Below are 16210 nucleotides of genomic sequence, written 5' to 3'. Positions count from 1 at the left end.
GAGCTCTTAGAAAGGATGTTGATAAAGTTCCTCCGGTATCCAAATCAGGGAATAATATGAAGACAAATAAACCTCCACTTTTGAAAAAATAATTATAACAACAATGGTGGAGAAAGAAAAATTGTGTCATTTTTGTAATTAACCGAATCACCTTAGACCCCGATTGTCCTAAGCTTAAGAGAAATGTGGCTTTCGTTGGAGATAACTCAAGCAAAATAAATGAAGAACCAAAAAGAGATGGAGACATCAAGGACTCCATTGCTCAACTTATGAAAGAACATAATTTGTGAGAAACAATTCTTCCACACCATCTACTTTTGGTGTCACAGCTTCATCAACTACCGGTATGTGCTCTTGGATTCTTGATTCGGGGGCTTCCTTTCATATGACACAAAATGCATCTCTTTTATCCGAATCAAGCACTAACATTTATAAATCTTTTGTTTCTACGGTCGATGGTACATCCTTAAATATTAAATGAATCAAAATTTTTTAAAAGACTTTTTGAGCAATGACGGAATTTTATGTTCAAAAAATTAGAATTTTTTCAAAACTTCAATCTTTTTTCGGTTTCTCAAATATCCTATTTTGATTGTAGTGTCTCTTTTTCATCTTCAAATTGCTATGTGCAGGATCGGAGATCTCCGATCGGGGAAGCGGATTGGGTAAGGTCACAAAGAGGAGACTTATATTATATGAATTTTTTGTCATTACCATCTAAATCTTTTTGCAATCATTTTCAAATTAAGGATGTTGCCACTTGGCACAAAAGGCTTAGTCATCCTAGTCTCTCTAAGTTCTATCTCTTTCCTTTTTTTAGAGAAATTTTGTAATGAAAAGGAATTTTCATGCAATTATTGTATTCTTGGAAAAATGCATTATCTTCCCTTTCAACATAAACTTCATTTCGAAAATATCTTTTAAGTTAATGCATTCGGATGTATAGGGAAAGGCACCCGTCAAGTCTAAAGGAGGATATTCATATTATGTTGTTTTTATTTATGATTTCTCTAGATACACTTGGGTTTACTTTAGTACAAATCCGTTGATTTTTTATTTTTAAAGAATTTCATATCGTTATTCAAAATCAATTTCAAAATAATATAGCTATCGTTATATTTGATTCCGAAGGAGAACACATCTCAAATGAATTCCAAAATTAACTTAAACAAGATGCCATTATTCATCAAAGATATTGTCCTAAAACTGTCCAACAAAATGGTCTTGCCAAAAGAAAGCATAAGCATCTTATTGAAACCACAACTCTTTTCATTTCTAAAAATGTTGTAAAGAATTTTTGGGCTAAAGCCGCTCTTTCCGCAATATATCTTATAAATAGGATGTCATCCTCATCTTTAAAAAATGTTTCTCACTTTGAAAAATTATTCAAAATGTCTTAGAATTTAAAAAGATTAAGAATTTTTTGTTGCAAATGCTTTGTTCTTTCTCAAAGACAAGACAAACTTTCACCAAAAGCTCTTGAATGTGCTTTTATTGGCTATGGTGAAAATAAAAAAAGATATATGTGTTACAATATTAAAAATAACAAACTTTATATTTCAAGAAATGTGACTTCTTTAGAACCAAAATAGATTTGAACATCAAAAACCCAAGGAAGATGTTGATTATTCTTTTTTATTTCACTTATTCCCTAGAAATGAGTCCAAAATTTCTAATGATACAATTTGTAATAATGAAATTGTTTGTGATAACGAGTCTCAACAAATGATGATTCCCTAATGAGAATCCTAATGATATTTATGTGTATACTCAGCACAAGGGAAATGAGCATCAAAATGCTTTTGACATATATTCACAAAAAAAATTTTTAGATGACCAAGTAGAGGAATCTCTACCTAAACGATCCTCTAGAAGTAGTAGACCTCCTCAAAAATTTGTGTCATATGATTCTTTTTTCCGAAATTATAGAATTGTCTAATGATGATCCATTCCCATCATGAGTTGTCAAACTTTAAAAAAGCTAAGCAACATTTACATTGGGTAGATGTCATGAAACTAGAATTAGAAGCACTCAACAAAGCTAACACTAGAAGTAGTAATTTTTTTTAGATGACCAAGTAGAGGAATCTCTACCTAAACGATCCTCTAGAAGTAGTAGACCTCCTCAAAAATTTGTCATATGATTCTTTTTTCCGAAATTATAGAATTGTCTAATGATGATCCATTCCCATCATGAGTTGTCAAACTTTAAAAAAGCTAAGCAACATTTACATTGGGTAGATGTCATGAAACTAGAATTAGAAGCACTCAACAAAGCTAACACTAGGAAAATTGTAGGCCTCCCTTTGAAGAAAAAAAAACTATTGGGTTTAGATGGGTTTATAAAGTAAAAATTAAAAGTGATGGGTTACTAGAAAGATATAAAGTTAGGCTAGTTGCCAAGGGGTATGTGCAAGAATATGAAATTGATTATGAGAAAACTTTTGCTTTGGTTACTAGGATGACTAGTGTAAAAATTTTAATAGCCTTAGCATCTATCAAACAATGTCTGTCAAGCAATTAGATATCAAAAATGCTTTTCTAAATGGGGATCTTTATGAAGAAGTCTATATGAATCCTCCACCGGGCCTTAAGATAGAGAAAGGGAAAACCCTGAAGCTTAATAAAGTTTTTTATGGTCTTAAACAAGACCCAAAAGCTTGGTATGACCGCTTTAGCAAAGTTGTTCTTAATAGTGGATTTACTTCTTGTTATATTGACACTGCACTTTTTTGTTAAGAATATAGGAGACTACATAACTCTTTTGTTGTTGTACGTTGATGATATGATCCTCACTGGAAATGGTAAAAGGGGCATTAATTCTATTAAAGATATACTTAAAAATAATTTTGATATGTCAAACTTTGGATTTCTAAGGTATCTTTTAAGAATTAAAGTTACATATTTTCCTAGAGGATATGCTCTTTCTCAAATGATGCTTGCATCAGATATTACTGCCAAGTTTGGATTAGCTGACGAAAATAAGATGGAGAGTTCAGAAGTTATAAATGCTAAGATAAGAGTTAACGATGAAACTCCTTTAGAAGATCTCACTCCTTATCGTCAATTGATTGGATCACTAACATATTTATCTATTATTAGGCCAGACATTGCTCATGCTGTTCACAGTGCATGTCAGTTTCAAAATACTCCTAGTATTATTCACATGGCTATTGTCATGTGAATTATCAGATATCAGAAGGAAACAATAACAAAATGATTATTCTTATCTTTTTCATCTCCAAATTTAATTGCTTACAGTGACTCTGATATGGGGTGGTAACCCCAATGATCGTATTTCTACCATAGGTTATTGCGTTTTTCTTGAAGAATCATTAATTTTTTGAAGATGTAAGAAAGAACAAAAGGTGTCATTGTCTTCCACCGATGCCGAGTATAGAGAGATGGTCACAACTACAACTGAACTTGTCTGGTTAAGAAGTTTGCTAAAAGATATGGGAGTCATCCTCTCTATTCCTTCGAAGTTATGTTGCGATAACAAAAGTGCAATCTGCATTACCAACAATCATACCTTAAATGAACGAAACAAAGCACATCGAGATAGACTGTCATTATATTCGAGATGAATTTTTGTGAGGCACTATTCAACTACCATACGTCACTTCAAAGTATCAGCTTGCATTTTTTTTTCCCAAAGCTTTGCCATCTCTTCGGTTCTCCTTTCTTCTAAGCAAACTTTCGGTGATCTCAGCATCAATTTAAAGGAGGGTGTTAAAATATATGGTTATATATATATATATATATTATATTTTTTATAATATATATCTATACATATATATATTCTTTATGTCTTTTGTAATGCCCACTAGGGGCAATTTAGTCTTTTTGTTCTCATGTAAATAGACATGTCCACCATGAACATTTTTTTATTTTTTTATTTTTATTGTTCTTTTTTTTCATTTGATTAAGGGATAAAAGGGCCTCCCTTAAGAGTCGTTGGGACCCTCCCCAACACTCATAAGTATGATATATCTTTTCTCTACATTCTTTGCTACTCAAATACCGTGCTACGGGTTCCCAAACAAGGTAAGGAATCAGTAGTAGTTGAAAGCCTGAATCCTTGAAGGAGTTGTTTTATGCTTCCAAACAAAAGAGGGAGTCCACAACTCTTTTGAAATCCATTTCCCTTCAAATCCAGTAGTTGTACTTCTCCCGACTCCTTGCAACTCCCTCCAACATGGGTTCCCAAACAGAGCCTTATCTTTTGCTATAACAAGTGTTATGTTTACTTCTACGCTTATTCCACATCACTTCCTACTCATTTCCATGCTGTTTCTTATTTGCTCCACTTCCGCTTCCATATCACTTATTATAGGTTTCCATCTTCGCTTTCCATAATTCCAAAATCGCTTAATAAATGTATCCCACTGTGCTTCATGCTATTCTTTAATACTTTCTTCCAAGGTTTTGATTCACACATCACTTCTTGTAACAACTTTAGATTCTGGCTGAAAAGAATTAAATATTTTAATATTTCACTGCTCAAATTTTCAATAAGTCCAAGCAAGAACAATGAGATTTCTGAATGAAAATCACATCCAGAACAAATGATAAGCAGTCTCATTTGCACAGCAGATCATGAATCAACTTGCTAGATGAAAACCTCGCTTACTTATGGAAACCAGCATTAGTGCTCTGCCTAATGATAGCAATGCACGCAAAGGCAACAGAAAATGGGTTTGAATCCGGCCCCAAATGGTTTTCTTGGAAAGGTGATAGCCAAGGGCCCTAAAAAGATACACAACATGATCTAATTGCGAAGGAACACGATTTGTAGAATTCCAAACAGTGGTGTCTTCTGAATCAGAAATAGTCTGTGAGTTCTTAAATAATGGTTAACAATGCTCAATATCTCCCAAATACAATTCCCCTTCTAAAGGTACATCTCAGATCCAACCTCCTGTCCAACAACCTGCGACACAACCTGAAACCAGGGATTCTTTGTATCTAGCAATATTGAAGAGTTTCCCATGACCTGATTTTTCCCTGGGGGATCCATACATAAACAAGTCCCAGCCATTTCCATTCTTGATTAATATTTTTCTGCTTAAGATCTTCCCTTAAAAACACTTAAATTCTAGAAGAGAATATGGCCACAAATCAAGAATATTTTAGCGAATCAGTTATCCCAAAAGTACCAAACAACTTGCATGACTTACCATGTCATGTTAAACTAATGAGCAATGAACACTAGATAAAATCAGCAATGCAAGCTAAAAGAAGGCTCTGCAGTTTCACAAAATTATTCCACAAGGAGACCTCAAACAAGCATATAAAGCATCAAAATCCCCATGAAGTTGCAAGAAAACACAAAAGCACAGAGGGTTTTCATGTAAATGTCATCTTGGCCAATCCAAAGCTGACACTATTCTGTGTGCACATTAATCTTTCTATTTATAAAGACCATATTTATTTTATAATCTTCTCACCAGTTCCTTTTGCACTTGTTCAAATGATTGCTTATCCAACTTGTCAATACTGGAACAAACAGTTCTAAATTTTTCAGAAGGCACTCCACAAATCTCCAACATTCCATCTAGCAACCTCCGATGGTTCAACTTTATCTGAAGTGAGAAAACAAAACAATAAGAGTTAAAAAGTGTGCAGTAGCATATGTTTTGAACAATCTCAGAAACAGCAATATGGCATTGCTGCAAAAGATACTGGACATGAAAGAATTATAAAATACAATTAACAGTAGCCTATTACCTCATAATCACCAATGTTTAGTTCACCCAGCAACTCAGTCAAAATTTTGATAACTTCAAAATCAGGTTGCATCAATGGATACTGGCCAGCAATATCAAAATCACATTGGTAGAATTCCCTGTATCTTCCCTTGGATGGATTATCCCTCCGATACACTTTTGCTATCTGGTATCTTCTCATATTATTAATGCCATTCATGGCTAAGTAACGTGCAAATGGAACAGTTAGGTCATACCGCAATGAACAGATCTCACCACCCTGCAGATGGATAACAGGCAGTTAAAAACCTATATGGATACTCATTGAAATTGGACTTTACATAATGGATAATCCACAGGCAGCCAAGTTATTACGGGAAAGGTATGCACATGGTTTTGTGTTGCATTTAAATGCACAAACATTCAGGAAGCATAAAAACAGGTCAAAAAGAGACCACCATGATACAGCTCTGAAGAGTAAGAAGTGAAAGAGAAGCACCAGAACATGGGTATACAGAAAACACATGCAACATAATACAAATAAATAATTAGAATAAGAACATCATGGGCCAATAGACATTAATGATGCATTTATAAAATCAGTGAAAGATATACCTATGGGCTATGTCACTTGGGTGCGGGTGCGGCACTTTCAAAAAACTTGGGTGCGGGGGTGCGGCAAAAAAAAAAAAAAAAAAAAAAAAAAAATATATATATATATATATATATATATATATATAGTCCAAAAGTTGGACATAAATGACCCTGGTGCATTGACTGCACCCAGGGTCAGGTTGACCGCATCGGGTGCGGGTGCGGCACCTAGTTGGAGAGTCCCTGTGACATAGCCTATGGGCGATAATCAACTACATATAAGGTTATTAACCATGTCTCATACACTATATACTGAGGTTATAAACCTTCCAAGCTCCAACAAATCAAGAAGACCATTCACACTCAAGCAAGTTTTTAGTTCTTTCCAACCAAATGGGAAAGAGTACAATGTTTAATATCCAAGTCTCAAAATTATTAAAATAGTAATCTCAACAATCTCCTAAAGCAAGAATTGCATGTAAACGTCCAAAGATTATCTTACATGTGCATCTACACATGTTAAGATGCAGAATTCTATAACACAGATTTCCAAAATAATTATTAGAAACCATGGTTTAGAAACTTGCCGAGTCAACCCAGTGACTCGGTTTGACTCAGTCATTTACTGGGTCAACCCAGTGAATGACCCAGAAATGAACAAAACTCGACCAAGTCATGGGCCGAATCGGTTGAGTCAGCCGAGTTTTAGCATGACTCAGCCAAGTCAGCCCATGACTTGGCCGAGTCACACACACACATATAATATTATATATAATTATATACATTATATGAAATATAATATAAATATTATATATATTATATATAAAAAAAGGTTATACATATATTAATAAAATTATGCATTAAGCATATTATAAAAATATCATATAATGCATATTACATACAATATACTAGTAACATACTATAAAATATACATCATATATACATATATTTACATATTTTATATAAAATATAAAGTTAACATGACCCAGCTGAGTCACAGGGTTGACCCGGCCAAGTCACAATTCAATCAAGGACGAGCTGAGTGATGAGTCACTAGGTTTTAAAACTATGTTAGAAACTACTGTCAGACATCCATTGAACCTTTCATTTTTGGATTACTTTCTTTGGGGTTAATCCAACCTTCTTTATCATGCATTTCTTAGGACTTTCAGGTATGCAATACATTATTGGATGATCATGCTAAATGGAATCCCTTGGCAGTGCTGGACCTTATATATTTGCTATGTCACATGGGTGCGGGTGCGGGTAACGGGTGCGGAGCAATTTCAAAAATTTTGGACACGGCTATATATATGTATATATATTTTAAAATATATATATATATAACAATATTAAGACTCAGTCAAAATTGTGCCCATTAGGGGACACGGCTATATATACATATATATAACAATAATAATACTTGGCTATATATATATTTTTTTTAAATATATAAAAAGATTGTTTTTTTTTTAGTTTTTATAGACTTTTGCCCTAAAATGGATAAAAATAGACTCGGTCAAAGTTGACCAAATCCAAAATGTGGACGGACTCAGCCCCGGTGCGTTGACCAAGTCTGACACTTGGTTGACCATGTCCGCCCCGTGTCCAAAGCCGCACCCATGTCAGGGCACGTCGACGCGGGTGCGTCGACATTATAACCGAGTCTGTGTGACTTAGTATATTTGTAGTTGGGATTCACCGTTTCTTCATGGTTGTAACAATCACTTCAAGCAGTGGATTGGAGGATACTCTTCATGCACAAGTCATCCTTTTTTTTGGATTAAAATCATACACTCCCATATTCCAAATCAACAGCTCCTCCACTTGAAATCACTGGGATCAAGTCACCGGTCATACAGCTTCAATTTGTTGATTATATTCTCCAGGTGGCCGCAATTACTCAAATCAGTATGACAAGGCTTATATCAAAATCTTTTGCTAAGTGTCAGGTCCTCCCATTAATGAGAAAAAGCATGGCCTAACTGTGTTTAATTCTGAGAATCTATATCACTTAAGCACGTGCATGGGTGTGAGTGCAGGTACCAGGGGAACGACAAAAGAACTTCTAAAAGTGTGGATACAGGAATACAGCTGCATGCACTGTGTGTGTGTATACACAAATTTTATGGATCTGGATAGGGTCTACATTCACACCATGGACACTTATCAACTCAAAAACCACAGTGTAAGAATGCTAAAGGAAAATGGGTGTTTTTCTCCTTTTAGACATTTTTGACTTTTCAAACAAAACTCAAACAATAAAAAAAAGGGAAGGGGGTTGAAACTCTCTCTCTCTCTCTCTCTCTCTCTCACACACACACACACACACACGCACACAAAAAAAACTAAAGCAGTCAGGTCTATATGGTGGTTGCTGACAGCATGGTTGGCTATATCAGCTGAGAGAAATAACAGAATTTATTAATCATTCAAACTGCTTACTCAATTTGAACTGATATTATTTTGCATGCTAGGGGAAAATGGCCTGACATGAATTTTGAAGAATTGGTGCAATTATCTGAGCTCTTAGATGAACCTAATTTGTACTTGGGTGAACTCTCATCACCTTTTTATCTTTAATTAATAATTTTTCACGCGAGAGAGAAAGAGAGAGCTCATCCCACGGGTAATTTAAACTATTTAGTTGAGGAGCATTTTTCTGTCTTCCTTTTGCAAGTGCTTGTCTGGTTTCCTGAGTGCTAAAAAAACATGTTAAGGGATCCAAGCAACATTCAGCTGCTCATTATGTGCTCAACGATTTGCTTCAAGAAACAGTAGAACATGCTTGTTCAGTGAATCAAAGACTTTAATGGAGGATTTGTCAAGCATTCAGCAACTATGCATACATTAGAAGTGCAATCAAACATGATGCACACTAATCAAGTATCAGTTAATACACGATGGTTCGCACTGTGGGAAAGAACTCAAAATTAAATTGCAGATAAAAAATAGGCCCACTGGTCTAATTATAATCAATCAAACAGCAAATTATGCTGCCTAAACAACTAGAGAACTACATCTAGCAGAAGTAACTTTCATATTAAGACATTATGATGGATCCTAATATCACTAAGCAAGGTCTTAACAGAGTTTCATAAAGAAAATATTTAAGACACCACGTACACCCAAGAAAGACTCATACAAATACCTGGTCAGCAAGATCATATATCAGCTTTGAATCCTCCCCATACTTTCCCATGAGAGTCTCTCTCAATTCAAATGCTGGTGTATCCAAGGCAACACCTCCATGCCTCTTAAACACTCCAACAATAATTGAAAAAGCTTTTTCTCTGATTGCCATTTGCTCTTTCCCAAAATCGCGTGTCCCCTAAAAGTGAAGTCAACACATCTTAAGTCAAACATAACCAAAAAATGAAAATATTGAGTGTTTGCAAAAAAGGCAACAGAGAGAAAAGAATGAAAACTACTTGGGTATAAAAGGATAGCACCTTCACAAAGAAATAGTTGATTAAGCATACCAACTTATGAGCACACAGAAATGCTGTCAAAGAAGTATCAGTATGGAAATCCTCACAATGAAATTTTCCACATGCACACAAGGGCATGAAACAAAGTTTCACATGAAGATTTCTGAAGAAGTAGAAAAAAATTTATAGCAAGAAACAATTAAGCACTGAAAAAAGAGCAATTTATGTCTAAACAAGCATTTTGTAGCTAACTGGATGAAACAGGAAATGCGAAGTCACAACTTCGTTTCAAGTGTCATGAATAAGTTATATCATTCAACTCTCAAATTTTGACACATTAGAATTCCATATATTACCAAAAGTGCCTTATTTCCTCAAAAAAGCACTTCCCAAGGAGAGTGTGCTTTCCAAGCATGAAGCTTCATATTTTTGAAGCTTGAAGGAAAGTGCAAGAAGATGTGATTTCTGTTTTAGAGTTCGAAAAATGTGGAAACTTGCCCCCCCCCCCCCCATTGAGGAATCAATATTGATAATGGAAGCACACTTCCAACAAGAATCTTTCCCTTTAGGGGGAAAGAATTAAACTTCCCATATTAAACCTTCATATGTAGGAGGAAAAAAGATGAAAACGCATTAGTGAAAACATTGCTTCAAACTGTTGCTTCCTACTCACTTCCCCTGATGCTTCTTAAACAACTCATGCTTCACAGTTCACACATCAGGACATCTTTTAAAGACTTTCTTCTTACCTCCCACTTTGTTCATCGCCTCCCACACTCACCTCTTGTTCTGGAAACTATGCTTCAGACTAATTAGCCTCCAAATAATTCCAATTCAAGTTTGATGACCAAATGGTTGTTAGCTAACAGAAGTGGAGTGCAAACCAATACTGATCAAGAGAAAGAACAACCATAAATAATAGAATTTCTCATGTATACACAGCATACAGCCAACTCCACATCATAAGTAGAAATGATTATTCAAAAATACATACAACTTGGTTGGTGAAGAAAATAATTCCCACCACATGGAGATGTAGATTACAACCTCGACCTAGTGTACTGCTACTACTATTGACCAAATCTTTCGTGTATTTTGGTATCAAGTTTGATTAAATTGATAATTGCTTTCACTGGTTAGTATAATTGCTTCCACATGTTAATAATGTCATTTGTATTCGTGTAGATCTCTAACAAATAATGTGGTAGTAATATGTTTATTCCCTCTAAAAAAGTAAATAACGTTGTAATGGCTCCCACTGGTGCAAGAATGTTCATCATTCGCCATCTCATCTGTCATAGGGCACAAGAAAAAGAAACAATCTCCATAAAAAAATATGTCGAACCTCATAAACCTTATAAAATATGTTGAACACAGATATAAATAATAGGGCGGCACTTCAAATACAAACCTTGGGGATTTTCGGTAGTCGTCTGACTTCATTGCTTTCCACGATTCCCTTGACTGTATCTATCAGAACAGTGAGCTCGGGATCCTTCGGCTCAAAAAGAGAGCAAAGCACACTTGCCCACTCCCAAACTAGCACGTCTGCATCATTCCCATTACCCTCCACGTTTCCGTTTTCAGCCTTAAGTCTGGATTCTACAACTTTACTTATAACCTGCCGAATTGTTGTGGTGCCCTTTCCTAGCATCGTCTCCGAACTCCCTTTTTTCTTTTTATCACTCTTCTCTTTATCCCTCGGTTCATTAGTGCTATCGGCGAGGGCCTTCTCTCGCACTCTAAGCACCAGCATAGCAACGGCAGCTTCCCACGATACAATATCTCTCGTTTTCTTCAACAAGTCATAAATGTCATGCATAATCAGAGCACCCTTATCTTCCAACCCACCAATTTCCCAAATTCTCTTCACCCGTTCCTTTACGAATTCTACAGTAGGGCACCCCTTCAACAAGACCTCCATCATTCGCGCTCTCAGACCAACATCTTTGATAGACTCGAGGCATGTTTTCGCTCTAGCAAGACTGTTCCCTCCCAAATTCCTCAGCACATTCACCAAAGGAAGAACCAAGTTCACCAAATCCTCCTCGCTAAACACATACCCAGAGAATTTCCTCTGCGAAGTATTCATTTCCACTCTAACCCGACACCGAACAGCTTTCACTGTACCTCTCAAACTAGCGTGCACGTACGGAATTGAGGAAAACGCAGAACCCACCTCTTTCGAAGACCCCACGAACTTCGACCCGAACACCATCCTCTTGATATCTCCCGCCACATCCGACACTTCCCTAAACCCCAACCCCTCGCTCGGCACGGGCAAATCAAAAACCTTAGCATCGACACCAGAGACCTCACACGAGAGCGCAGCGATGGCGTCGATCACCGGGCACAACGATGCAGCAGAGTGCTCTATAAGCGCCGCGATGGCTACCGTAGCCGAAGCGGCCCCTTCTGCCGACTCAAACTCCTCTGGAGAGAACCCAATTTCTTCCACAGAAGCTCCGTTCTTCGCGAGAACCATCGAGAAGTCGGGAGCGATCTCGACGTCGTGGCCGCCATTGAGCGCGTCGGCGAGGGAAAGGGCGAGGGAGGGGCAGGACTTGGAGGAGGAGTTGGAGAGGAGGAGCTTGTTGACGAAGACTGCAAGAGTGGCCCTGGCTTCCTCGGGCGTGAGGGTTAGGGTTAGGATTTTGGGGGAGTGGGGGGTAGGAAGAGAGGGGTTGAGGGGCCTAGGGTTCGAGGGTTTCTGGGCGAGGGAAGGGTCGACGTGGAGGGAGGAGATGGCGTTGGCGATGGAGAAGAGAGCCTCGGGAGAAAGCACGGAGCCCTTCCCTCCCACCGTAACGGCGCAGGCGCAGCGTCGTCTCTCCATGTGGATCGGGGACGAGAAGAGCGACGCCGGCTCTTTTCTTCTTCTTGAAGGAGAGGGAGAGGGAGAGGGACGCTATCTTCCCTAACAAATCCAACTTAACGGAACTAGGTTTGGTAGGATATTTGAATCAAATCCAACCATTGAAATTGCTAAATCCATGCATATCTAGGTTTGGTTGCCTCATCTGAACGGACGTCCTCAACTGCTCTTAATAGAACCGTTGGTTCGGGTCAAGTCCCAAATATAAATAGATCTGTCTTGGAAACAAGTTGGTTCTTGGGTAAGAAAAAATTTATCTCTGAACTTGTTTACACCCAACCCTTTTTTATATCTCACAAAATGGATCGATGCAATTTATACCCGAACCGAAACCAACCTAAACCCAGTTTATACCCAATCCCAGTTTATATTCAACTCGAACCTGAACCAACCCAAATCCGGAACCAACACACCAGCCTAATCGACAAAAATCCGAACCCACTTTGCACTCCAACCTGTCTCAAACAATGTTATTTTCATCTGTAATCTTCGGTATGCTTTAGTGTATTGATATACATAATATCGTTAAAGGATAATGTTCGGCCTAATTAAAAAACAGATTTGTTTAAAACCCGACTCAATTTATACCTCTTCTTAGAAAAAATACTGGATTTATACCTGAACCCATTAACCATAGAGGTAAATTTTCATCCATACCCAGGTCCAATCGAATTGAATCAAATACTGAGCTTAATTTTAAATTGAATTACAAAAAAAATGAGTGTTTAAAACCCGATCTGCTTTTAAATGACCTGATTTATACCGTAACTAGGGGCGTCGTCAATGGGTCGTGTTTGGTTTGGACCCAGGTGGGAGCAAACCCAGATTTAATTTGAGAAGCTTGTAGTGGGATTACATCCGGGTCACATCAGACCCACTATAAGAGAAACCATAACTGGATCATATAAGGATTACACATCCAATAAAATAACATTTTTTTTATCTTTTTACAATGAAAATTTGTGGATCTTAATCGGAAACTCGGGTCTAGTATGAAATTTCATAAACCATACCAGCTCTGTATATTAATTGGACCCTTTGCGTTTGACCTGGATTCTAATCAAACCGCCTTGTTTATCACCAAACCCTGACCCTATATGGTTTGGTGCAGGTTGGATCCGAGTCAAACCTGACCCATCGAAACCCCTTAACCATAACCCGTCAAACCACTCAGAACTTCAATTCCAGTTATACCTAGGCCTAAACCCGAACCGACCCTGTTGCACCCTTGATCCAACCCAACCATTTACATCGTGGGCAGAAGGCGGTCAAAGTTGGTGCTTCTTTGTGCTTTGAGAGGACAGTAGATCATGTTCATGAGATGCAAGACGTTTCTCACAGTAGAATCGGATCGGGTTTTGGAGTTGATAAGTTGCTGGCCCAAACCCGAAAAGTGCTTGCTGACACCGGCTGAGCACGTTATTGACAGCCACTCACTCACACCACGTACGTGCATTACTATAATCCCATCGTGATTGCCACCTTCCCCCCACAAAGCCAATGATGTGTAGGTGGAAAAGAAGTTGCCTAAATTGATTCCGTGGACCCCACAGGAAAAGAAAGAAACCTGACCTGTCCCGTTCTGAGAAATATTTTTAATATTTTGATATTTTTCAAGAAAATATCCGAAAAATATCGAGTTATATATAAAATATGATATATATATATATATATATATATTGTGTATAAAAATATAAATAAAATAAAAAATACTACAAAACCGTTTCATGATATTTTTAATTTGAAGATATCACATTTTTTAAAGTATTATATCAGCTTTTGAAAAATATTAATATTTTTTTTATATTTTTGAACTATCGTCGGTATCTTTTATATAGAAAAGAAGAGCCAAACTCATGTTTGGGGGAGTTGTCAATCCAATGTACTAATTTGCAAACGCACAATAGCTTTTTTTTTTCCTTTCCCATCATAAATGAAACAAATATCCAATCATCATAGTAAAAAAGTGTTGAGACCTAGTTTTCTTTTTTTTATGTGTAAATTCATTCCTCTTACTTATGAAAGCTTTCTCATGGAAAGGCTGAGCTAACAGGATTTTTTCAAAATAGGATCTCCTTCCTGTGAAAGACCTTGCTCTTTCATGAGAATGAAACAAACAAACCTTTAGGTAAAAGGCGTAAAACAGCCGAGAAATGTTTATGAAAAAGTGGAAAAAACTTTTCCTTCAACACAAAATTTTCTCACAAGTAAAACACATCTATAAATCAGCACTCCTTGACAGGTAAATGAGATATGGTATTTTTTACACCAATAAGGTCACAAGTGAATAAGGCGTTTTCTCATGCTGTCAAAAAAAAAATACATTTTATTTGTTCTCCTTTTTTTTTTTTGAATTATCAAGTAGGGGTTAAGCAGACTCCTACCAGTTAACAATAATGGCAATACAATAAAAAAATTTATTACTAGAGGAAACCATCCTTCCATAACCTATATCACAAAGCAGGACTTCTAGACTTGGCAACCATCTGGAAACATTATTGTACTCCACAGGAATCCATCTACATTGTACTCTTGAGAGATTGAAAAGGGAATTAGCCACTAAGATGTCCATTGCTTAGGGCCTCTGATGCCCCTCAAACTTCAGTGAACACCCCCAACAACATTCTTCCTTGAGGATTCAATAATTAAAAAATATATTGAAAACTTAAATCATAATCTCTCTCTCTTGTGTGTGTGATGGGGGTAATTATTACAAAATATATTGAAAACTTAAAAAAGACAGTGGAACACCACAAAAACTCTATATAATTTTTAAAAAGTTTTCAAAGCAAATTATTTTGGTGTACCACTACCCCTACACGAAGTAGTGAAATATAAGATATGAAATGATAATCTCCACTGCGAATCATTGGTGACCGGGAATGCCACTTGGGCTGGAGGTGAAGTCCATAACCTCCATTTGGGTGCATTTCTCATACTTGTTGATGGAGTTGTAGGCCACAGATGTATTTGAGGGTCTTGTAGAGTCGTTGGGGGGAAAGTTCTTGGGATGGATGTTGTCACTTGATCAAAAGTGTGTCATAAATTATCCCAAATCAAAATTGAAGTTCCCTTAGACTTACATCCAATCACCTTCATTTATATCAAAATTTAACATGGGAGGGAGATCCAACACGAAGTTGTGTAGGAGAATACGATAAGACTATGCATGTGTTGCGGATCGATAGCTCATACCACGGATCGTTATTGAAAGCACACTACAAAAACTTTGACAAAACGTCGTCTGAGCTCTCAAGAGGAAGGGTGGTCCTAGGTAAAGGTCTCACAAAGGATGAAGAACAAACCTTCAACTACAGTTAGAAACCCTCTTTTCAACAAAATTGATATTCTCCAAACAGGAGGTTGAAGGAAACTGGGAACCTAATGTGCGCAGATGAAGACTAAAGAAGCAAAGAGGTATATCTCGTAATAGACCTTCTTCGGGGGGATTTCTCACAATGTTTTTGGATAGATTTTCTTATGTGAGATCCCCGTCTGTAATAAAGGAGAGTTTGTTGGTATCTCTCACACCCCTGGGTAGCTGTTACCCAGCAACAAGGGAGATCTACCGATTTTCTCTCCAATGAGAGAAAATTGCTAAC

The 16210-nt window shown here is 37.0% G+C and overlaps 1 protein-coding gene across 2 annotated transcripts in view; it reads right to left on the bottom strand.

Annotated features, from left to right (window-relative positions):
• The window catches only part of LOC149815075 (Class II aaRS and biotin synthetases superfamily protein), a 31768-nt gene extending 19083 nt beyond the window's left edge, over positions 1 to 12685 (bottom strand). The window contains exons 1-4 of one of the 2 annotated variants that reach the window (XM_089990029.1): positions 11145 to 12685; positions 9454 to 9633; positions 5731 to 5988; positions 5451 to 5585 (exon numbers count right to left, since the gene is read on the bottom strand). In XM_089990029.1, the coding sequence (XP_089846155.1) occupies positions 5451 to 5585; positions 5731 to 5988; positions 9454 to 9633; positions 11145 to 12569 (1998 nt within the window). In that variant the 5' untranslated portion in view covers positions 12570 to 12685. The remainder of the gene's footprint in view (positions 1 to 5450; positions 5586 to 5730; positions 5989 to 9453; positions 9634 to 11144) is intronic. The other variant, XM_089990030.1, reaches the window with a different exon arrangement.
• Between the last annotated feature and the right edge of the window lie 3525 nt (positions 12686 to 16210).

This window comes from Nuphar pumila, chromosome 15 (genome assembly GCF_984573655.1).
Source record: "Nuphar pumila chromosome 15, dmNupPumi1.hap1.1, whole genome shotgun sequence".
Taxonomy (NCBI): domain Eukaryota; kingdom Viridiplantae; phylum Streptophyta; class Magnoliopsida; order Nymphaeales; family Nymphaeaceae; genus Nuphar; species Nuphar pumila.
This window is presented reverse-complemented; position numbering and strand designations above follow the sequence as displayed.